The 9,615-nt window shown below is 37.0% G+C and overlaps 1 protein-coding gene across 3 annotated transcripts; it reads left to right on the forward strand.

Moving 5' to 3' along the window:
* Nucleotides 1–3,877: 3,877 nt before the first annotated feature.
* On the forward strand, nt 3,878–9,016 carry LOC112712459 (polypyrimidine tract-binding protein homolog 3). 3 transcript variants are annotated; one of them, XM_072203964.1, is made up of 15 exons: nt 3,878–3,896; nt 4,623–4,690; nt 4,801–4,872; nt 4,980–5,056; nt 5,166–5,244; nt 5,548–5,671; nt 6,428–6,492; nt 6,584–6,633; nt 6,791–6,832; nt 6,931–6,982; nt 7,092–7,110; nt 7,257–7,270; nt 7,622–7,729; nt 7,827–7,970; nt 8,452–9,016. In XM_072203964.1, exons 2-15 carry the CDS (start codon nt 4,634–4,636, stop codon nt 8,839–8,841), a joined length of 1,293 nt encoding a protein of 430 aa, XP_072060065.1. In that variant the 5' UTR covers nt 3,878–3,896; nt 4,623–4,633; the 3' UTR covers nt 8,842–9,016. The 3 variants fall into 3 exon arrangements, with proteins under 3 accessions (XP_072060065.1, XP_025621138.1, XP_025621139.1); XM_025765353.3 differs by lacking the exon at nt 3,878–3,896 and adding an exon at nt 3,901–4,013; XM_025765354.3 differs by lacking the exon at nt 3,878–3,896 and adding an exon at nt 4,043–4,220.
* Nucleotides 9,017–9,615: the final 599 nt, after the last annotated feature.

Raw genomic sequence — 9,615 nt, forward strand, 5'->3', positions numbered from 1 at the left:
ATGGCTGGTGGAGGTGGTGGAGCATAGGACAGTAGTGGAGGTTGAGGTGCTATTTTAGAATGAAAGCGAGAGAGTACATTGGGGAAATGGGAATGGGAGAATAGGGTTAGAGAGATTTTTCAACGTGAATTGAATTAATTAATTAAAAATTTTACCTAGATATTATACATTAACAAGGTTGCCATCTCAACAAAATACGATGGCCAGCTCAGAAGTATTCTCATCGGAGATGTGCTCTAATGAGTTTAGGAACACGTTTGTCATATTTTAAAATCATTTAAGAACTATTTTGTCAATAACAAAAGTCAGGTACTATTTTATCAGTGTCAGAATTTTCAAGTACTGATTTAGTATTTACCTTTGACTAAATCATCATTTAACAATTCTAAATTATCAATTTTACAGGAAAACAACTCTATGCAAATCTTTCCCTTCATTTTTGTAATAATTTTCTCATTCTCAAAATAAATGCCGTGCGAATGAATGTATGTTTCTCAAAAGATAACATCTACACTTTCAAGTGGGAAAAATATATTGTAATTAACAAGATTTAGTTCTCAATTTTTTAGGTGTTTAATGATATTTATTTCTGAGAAAATTTTTAAAATAAAATATTTGGACTTTAAATTTATCGAAATACAACTTTTGCATATTGGATACAGAAATGCACTTTTTCACTAAATTATGTAAACCGCGAGAGGGGTCCTACGGATTCCAAATAAACGTAAACCGCTACACCTCCTCTAACGGTTTACATTGAAACTCGAAATGATGATCCTCTTCTAGTTGAGATATAGGATTCAAATTGTAAGGCTTGTAGGGTTGTTGATTAAGTATCGTATTTAAAAACTAAGACTTAAAATTTTAGGTTTTAAATATGTACGTTTAAATTCAAATATTATAGTTTTAGTTGTTTAGAGTTTAAAGATTAAATTTTGTAAATAGAATGTAGCGGTTGTATTTTACGTTCTTGAACTTTAAAATTATACGTTTTGTAGTTTAGGGTTTGATTATTTTAAATTAAATATTTGAGTCTTATATTTAAGTTTTATTAAATTTAATTTAAAATTATAAGTTTAGTATCTATTTCCGGTTATAATCTATAGATTAAACTTGTTAGTGATGGAATTTTATTTGGTTTGCTTATTTCTCTCACATGCTATAGCCAAGTAGGTGTATTTATAGTATCCGGAGGCAACAGAATATGCCTCTGCATGACAGGATCATACCCTATCTGGAGAGGACTAGTTTGTACTACCTGGTGAGGCTCAACACAAGGTGGTTCTGGTTGGATGAGCCCCTAGTCTGCGCATTCATTGAGAGGTGGCGTCTTGAGACGCACACCTTTCATATGTCATTCGGGGAGTGCACCATCACGCTGTAGGATGTTACATACCAGCTGTGGCTATCCGTGGATGGTTTATCTGTATCTGGGTGCCTTACAGATTTTGAGAGGCTGATGGATGATAGCAAACCCACTTGCGAGTGATTTCCAGAACTATTTGGCGAGCTTCCCTGCCGAATAAGGTAAAGCAGTTTACAGTCAACTTCACCTGGTTCCATGATAGATTCAGGGTGCTGCTGGAGGATGCTACTGAGGACACCGTACGCATATACGCATATATCACAAGAATGCCTTCTTGTGGAGTCACATGTTGATGCAAGTGGGATAAGAAAAAAACACAGGGCTCCGCATTCTCCCCTTCCACAAGTGCAAAGGCAACATGCAAGATATTCGAGTTTCCATCTTGCGCGATAGCCAGAAGTAAAGTCCCGCCACACTTCCCATATAAATGAGTCTCGTCAACGCTTACTAGTGACTTGAAATGTCTAAATACCTCAATGCATGGAAGAAATGTCCAGAAAAGATGAGGAAAGTACTCTGTAGACTCATCAACCTAATCACCTACACGTACCGAAGAAGTCTTCAATAATGCCACAGTTCCCTCCATTGTGGCTTGCACCCCAAAGATCTAACGGGGCAACTCGGCATATGACTTTTCCCAATCTCCGTAGATCTGTGCAACTGCCTTCTGTTTTGTCATCCACACCTTCCTATAACTAAGCCTGAATCCATAGGGTGCCTCAGTAACTTCTTGCAACACCTTTATCCTAACCGCTGCATCCGCCCTAACCAACGAAAAGATCCTTGCACAAATGACGTGGTGATCGAGCTGTCGGTGGTCACTCAAAGTCGAAGTAGCCAAGCAAGTGTGAGTTCCGTTGTACCTTCTAACCTCCCAATTACCTTTACGCTGCCGAAGTGTGATACAAATTATCCACGTGCAGCCGTTCCCAAACTCCTTGCATCTCCCATGATACTTCAGATGATCTGACTCCATCACCCAATACTGAACTCTACAGCGGATGCTATAATCCTTAACACTCAACACAGTTTACTCCTTAGTCTGAAAAGATTGGGTAATCTGAAATTTCTCAGAAGGATTTTCCTCCTGTAATTCTTAGCCTCCGAAGGTGGGAGCTATGTCCAGTTATTGGCCGACTGCTTCCAAGTTCAACGTCAAGAAAAGTGGCGGTTGTTGGTAGGACCTAGAACTGGATGACCCCTAACGTGCCGCTGGGTTCCTAGGAGTACCCTCCTCATTGTCCCCTAATATGTGATCTGACTCATCGTCCAAATCATCCTCTCGCATTGCATTTTCAACATGATCCGGCTCACCATCACCTGAAGGACCAAGAATCAAACCAGGTGATTGAGCTAACCTGCTGGAACAAATGGTGGTTCAGCCAACAGACAACCAGGTGCAACGACAGGTATCGAAGTAAAAGCACCCCCCACCGTCGTCGATTGAGGATTCGACACTGATGCCCCGAAATTGTCGACACCATCTTCCAATTTGGCATACAACTTGTGTATTCTCACCTTCGGAAAACTGCGCCGACAATGAAACAAAACCTGCATGTCTTCATCCAACCTTATCACAAATGTTTCATACTACACACCAGTTGACACAACTGCAATCAGAATATTGTAGAACACCTTCTTCGCCTACTTGACCCCCACACAACTCCGCCTTTTGCAATATGCTCATCTTTAGCTTTAACAAAATATTTGTGGAACGGATAAAAACACTCACCGATTCTTTATCAGTGAACTTAACACCGTGTCTTTTATTTTTTTTTATTTTACCAGAGCAGTGGACTAGAACAAAAAAAATTCTCCTCGCTATCCATTTGTGAAAGTGTGAAAATGACTCTCTACCATCACACCACTCCCTCTTGGTTAGTATATATAGGCAAATTTGATGCAAGCATAAACCGTTGGACCCCTGTTGCAGTTTATGCATATTTCATACTTACACATAAACCGCGAGACCTCTACAGCGGTTTTTGGCTATTTCGAGTTTCAACGTAAACCACTAGAGGGATGTAGCAGTTTACGTTCATTTAGAATCCGTGTGACTACTCTCACAATTTACATAGTTTAGTGAAAAAATGCATTTTCGTATCCAATATGCAAAAGTCGATAAATTTAAAGCTCAAATCTTTTATTTTAATAATTTGCCCTTTATTTCTTAATAACTATACATAACTAAAATCCCATTAATTTGAGAATGTGTGAGTATAAATGTATAATATAGCATTAAATTTGAAAAAAAAAGAAAGAAAAGCTTAAAATAATAAAATGAAAAGAAATTAAAATTGGATATTTTGGTTGACTAAACTGTTGGCTATGAAAGCATGAAAGGCTCAAACTGAAAAGGGAAGTATATTGGATGAAAGTTTAAGTGGATGAGTCATGAGTGTGCACTCGGTATGATACCAAAAACTGACCAAATCTTCAAATTGGGAAACCTTATAATTCAACTAAGTTTATTATTTGATTATTATCTTATCTTACAAAATAAAATGGCTAGATAGAAACATAACATAAGGTAGGGCAACATTAATTGAGTATCATGTGCCACACTAACACCTCTTTTTAACTCTTATTTTCTCTCTCTTCCTCTTCCTCCTTCTCTCTCTCTCTCTCTCTCTCTCTCCACGCTCAGGTAACTTCTCTCTCTCTTTCTCTCTCTCTGTGTGGTTTAGGAAAGGAATTTGCTGTGTGCTTCGTGTGCTGATACGTCACGATTCATGCCAACTTTTGGGTGTCTGAGCTGGATTTTTGAGATTCCCTCTTTTTTTTTTTCGCGATTTTATTCACTGCACTTTTCTGCTATACATGCTCTCCTAGATTCAGGTCTCAATTGGTGTGGGTATGCGAGTTTCATTCACTACTAACTAGATTACAAATTAGATTTTTTTTTGTTCTTTTTCGATTTGCACCCTGGTATGCGAAAGCCCCGCACTTTTATCAGTTAGCACATTATTATGATTCATTGGCAACTTGATCAACGAGCAATTCGGTTTTGCAAAGCTTCTTGAATTGAAGATACTTCTTTTCTTTTCTTTCTTTCTCAAACCAGCTGTTTTGTGGGGGTGTAGTTCAGAATGAGAAATTTTCCTGCGTGCCAAATGCTAACTTTTATTCTAATTGCTTGCTTTTAAATTAGTTTAGAACTAGAGAAATATTGTGTTGTAGTGCTATCTATACATAAATAGTAAAAGAATAGCGATGAAGTTTATTTGTAATTCTTTTCTTTTCCTTTGTTTTATAGGTTTGCAAACAATGGCTGAACCTTCCAAGGTCATCCATGTACGAAACGTGGGGCATGAGATATCCGAAGTACGCTTTTTTTTTTTTTTTCCTCTTGGTGGATGACTATGTTGTTTGTACTTGGCACGTGGTACGTGTAATGTTTAATTGTTTATGATGTTTTTATGCTTTGGTTGCAGAATGATTTGCTTCAGCTCTTTCAGCCTTTTGGAGTCATAACAAAGCTTGTGATGTTGCGTGCAAAAAATCAGGTTTCCTTTTTAAATTCATGCCTCAAAATGAGACTTCTGGTTTTCCTTCTGAAATTTAAGGGTGCTTTATTTTATCTTTCTTTTTGTTAATCTGCTACTTATTTCAGGCTCTTGTCCAAATGCAAGATGTTGCTTCAGCCGTTAATTCTTTACAATTTTATGCAAATGTTCAGCCAAGCATAAGGTATGCACAGACTTGTTTTGATAATTTGGTATCATGGTATGTTATGCACTTTTCTTTTCCATTGATTGTGTGAGTTCCTAAAGAATCTGGTTCTTTTGTTTTACTCTAGGGGGAGGAATGTTTATGTCCAGTTTTCCTCACATCAAGAACTAACATCAATGGATCAAAATCAAGGGCGTGGAGATGAGGTTGGCATTTTATAATTTTCATGTTTGAGTTAAAAGGGTTTATGTTTCATGTTGTTCGCTGTCTATACATTTTAATAAATTGGCCCTTTGTGGGGAACTAGTACTTTTTCTTTTATATGCGATCTTTCTGCCATATCTGTGTTATAATCTTAGGTGGTTCCATTACAGCGGGTTCAGCGTGTTAAATTAAGTTCTGTATTTTCTCTTTCTCTTTATCATGTACTTCTCTATTTATTCTCCTTTCTCTCTATCTCTTCTCTTTCTCTATGCTGTTTTGCTGTCGGGAACTCTCTGGATGCGCAGCCAAATCGAATTCTCTTAGTTACAATTCACCACATGATGTATCCTATAACAGTGGATGTGCTATATCAAGTATTTTCTCCCCATGGATCTGTGGAAAAGATTGTAACATTTCAGAAGTCAGCTGGTCAGATTCTCTCAGATTTCTCCCTTTCTTTCTTTCCTTTCTTTCTTTCTTTCCCTATGAATTTGGACTATAACTGGGTTATAGAGGATATATTTTGGTCATGCTGGAATTGATTTTGACATATATAAACAAAATATTTCGTTTTCTGCGTAAATAAAAAAGTTATTACTGAAATTTCTGTTTTGGAAACAGTTCAGTGGTGTCAATCGATGATTGATCCATGTAACCAACACATATGGTAGTATATATTTTGATAAATAGGGACTTATGAATAAGTTATCTGTGCTTGGACTTGGATACATGGTTACATCAGCGCTTGTTTTGACTGTTCTAAACTATGCTTCTTGAGAAGCTAGATAATTTATTGTGTAGTGGAATGTAGCTTCTGTTCTATACATTATGTATATGTATTTGCCCTGTAATTAGATATCAGCATTGTGATTGCATTTTTATATGGGTGAAAAATAATCATTATATTGCACAGGAGCATTGGCTCAAGCGATAAAGGGCATCTGGTATCATGTGGCTAGTGGGGGCTTCAATCGGAAATTGCACAATCCCCTTGTTCCAACCCCCTTAACCACTCACTACTTGCCTTGGGGTCGTGGGATCCAGTTTGGCCTTCCTGGGTCCCATGCTAGGAGGGCCTTCCTTGAACCAGAAAAAGAACATATGATTATATTTGATATATCCATGTATATTTTTTTTATAACTTATTGTATGTAATGTTTCATCATGTATTTGCATGCTGTGTAGGTTTTCAGGCTCTTATCCAGTATCAGTCACGTCAGCATGCTGTTGTCGCAAGAAGTACACTTCAGGTTCTTTAACATTTCCTTTCAGCTCGAGGCTTTACCTGGCATTTTAATTCTGATATTGTCTCTGAATGGTAATTTTATTTATGAAATTTAGGGACGCAATATTTATGATGGTTGCTGTCAGCTGGACATTCAGTTCTCAAAGTAGGTTAAATTTATCTAAAATAATTTCATTATATTTTGGTTTGTGATTTTTAAGCACCCCGCAATGGCTGCTTCCTCCCCTCTTCTCCCTCTATCTCTCTCTCTCTCTTGATTTTTTTGGTTCTTATTTATGAAAATTTATTCATCTTAATTGCAGCCTTGATGAACTACAAGTGAACTACAACAATGACCGTTCAAGGTGACTACATTGGTTCTCATCTTTCTGTTTTTGTTTACGTCTCGTTCTCTTTTTATCAATGTCATGTTATCAGATTATTGTGGACTTTATTCTGACAGGGACTTTACGAACCCAAATCTTCCTACAGAGCAGAAAGGCAGACCGTCACAAGTATGTTTTTTTTGTATGTTTTTTTTTTTTTTTGAATGATTAAAATCTCCTCTTCATCTTTATCAAATCCGTTCTAATGTTTTTTTATCCTTCATCTTCTGTGAAACAGCCTGGATATGGCGATACAGGTAATATATTCTGTTCTTGGTTCTTTAGCCGGGGCAGCTTCTAAATTTTTCAGGCTGCTTTGGTTGGTTTGCTATGTTTGTTATTGTGTTATTTTCTGTATAATTTACTAATATTTTCACTCTTTTTTTAATTTATTTTTTTGCAGTTGGATATCCTCAGGTTGGGTATTTTTTGCATCAAGTTGAAGTATCCATTTAAATTATTCTTGCACAGTGGATGTAGTGGGAGATGTCTGATGGTTGATCTTTTCTTCTGTATTTATGTTGATTTTTTGTTTCCCAAATTGGGTGTTTTGTTGGGTGAGGTTGTTGTTTGTTAGGCTTTATCCTTTCTTGAACTGCACATGATTTTTTTCCATTTTGAAAATGACAATATGATACGAATATATCACTCTGATGATAATATGCTGACTACAGTCGTTAATGCAATTTCTTATATTTCTGTTTAATTGACTTGTAGCAGTTCTTGTTTTCGTTATATGCTTATTTGTTAATTTGTTTTGAATCATAGATGGCCAATGCTGCAGCCATTGCAGCTGCCTTCGGGGGTGGTTTGCCTCCTGGAGTAACCGGGACAAATGACCGATGTACAATTCTTGTCTCAAATCTTAATCCTGACGTAAGCACTTTTTTCTTGCTTCTTCTTGGAGAGATTCTTTTTCTCCCTCACCCCCCTGCTCCCCTTCATTTAACTTGAAATTTGTTTGCTGTATCAGAGAATAGATGAGGATAAGCTGTTCAACTTGTTCTCCATTTATGGGAACATTGTGAGGATTAAGCTTCTCCGGAATAAACCAGATCATGCACTTATCCAGATGGGGGATGGTTTCCAAGCTGAATTGGCAGTGCACTTTCTGAAGGTTTGTTATGTACCTTGCTGTTCATATTCTTCTACGCTAGATCTTTGCAATAGGGAGTCGATTAAAAAGAGGGGTAAAAAGTATAGTCGATTTAAGGTGTAGAAACACAAATTTACTTTAACCTATTCGTATGTACTCAATTCTTTCTTATATCTTTACTAAATTGAGGAGTTATTATTGCTTGTTATATTCATCACCGGAGAGGGAACTTTTACTTTATGTGTGTCTATCATTGAGTTTGTTATTGTTACGGTTCAAGTGTCTTTCAATAAAAAAAGATGTTACAATTTACATGCCGCATGTTTGTGTATGTGTTATACTTGTTAATTTGTTGAAACTTTTGTTCATGATGTTTGGCATGCAAAGATTCTGTTGAGATCCAATTATTAAATTTCTTGACAGAAAATTTGATATCCTGCTTATTACTATTCCTTCTGCACTTTTAACCTGGTCCCCTGACATTTTGTCTTTCGAGATATAGGGAGCCACGTTGTTTGGGAAGCGATTAGAAGTCAACTTCTCGAAACATCCTAACATAACCCCAGGTGCTGACACGCATGAGTATGCCAATTCAAACCTCAACCGTTTCAACCGTAATGCTGCTAAGAACTACCGTTATTGTTGCTCCCCGACAAAGATTATCCATTTGTCAACACTCCCGCAAGATGTCACCGAAGACGAGATTCTGAACCTCCTGGAGGAGCATGGAACTATTGTGAACAGCAAAGTCTTTGAGATGAATGGGAAAAAGCAGGCTCTGGTTCAGTTCGAGACTGAGGAACTGGCTACCGATGCTCTTGTATGCAAGCATGCAAGCTCACTTTCTGGTTCAGTAATCCGCATCTCATTCTCACAGCTGCAGAATATATGATGAGAATTTGTTAAAGCCTTGAGGACAACCCAAGTAACAGTTGTTAAGCATTCTGAGTTTGGGAAGGATATTGTTTTATGCAGATGATGATGGTCTTCTCCATTATGTTGTAATGGTGCCTTTGCTTGCTATTTAACTTATAACACCTGCTCTGACACTTATTTTTTCCTCTCTACTCATTTGTCTTCTTATCTCTATTACCCTTTTTTGTTCTTTAGGTTGCTAACATGTTGTAGGCCTAGAATTTGTGATTGTGGAATGGCTAGTTTTCAAGAGAAAAAGGGCAGTTCAGCACCATGCATTTTTCCATAGTAGCTGTTGTATCTGTTTTGTAATTCATTCTAAAGTAGGCTTTTTGTATTCTCAATCCATGTCAAAATTTTGTTGTGTTTAGAGTATCTTAGTCTACTCCTTTTTGTAGCTTGCATATTTCCTTCTTACTCCTCTGCTATCATTCTTTCTCTTCATCTTCTATTCTTCCTTCTTCTACCTTCTCCTCTGCAAGCACATGGATTGAGAAGATTTCATTATTTCTCCTACTCTACTTACTCTTCTTTCTGCCCTTCACTCCCTTGGAAAATGGAAAAGCCTAATGTCGTTGACCTTAGGCCTTGTGAATATTTTTTAATCTTATCCCCCTCCCCCCGTTCTCCTATTTCCCCCCTTAATTTGTCATCGTCACATTTTGGTATATTTTGAAAATTAAAAATGCTATTTGTATATCAAAATAGCTACTAAAATTAGTTAAGAGTTTGCTATGGTGTCTAAAAAATA

This window comes from Arachis hypogaea, chromosome 9 (genome assembly GCF_003086295.3).
Source record: "Arachis hypogaea cultivar Tifrunner chromosome 9, arahy.Tifrunner.gnm2.J5K5, whole genome shotgun sequence".
Classification (NCBI taxonomy): domain Eukaryota; kingdom Viridiplantae; phylum Streptophyta; class Magnoliopsida; order Fabales; family Fabaceae; genus Arachis; species Arachis hypogaea.

Bases quoted from the DNA above. Each gene is read 5' to 3' on its own strand.
- LOC112712459 (XM_072203964.1), top strand. From the start codon at position 4,634: ATGGCTGAACCTTCCAAGGTCATCCATGTACGAAACGTGGGGCATGAG. The intron at 6,833-6,930 runs GTGACTACATTG...TTATTCTGACAG, and splicing joins TACAACAATGACCGTTCAAG to GGACTTTACGAACCCAAATC. The intron at 7,971-8,451 runs GTTTGTTATGTA...TTCGAGATATAG, and splicing joins TGGCAGTGCACTTTCTGAAG to GGAGCCACGTTGTTTGGGAA.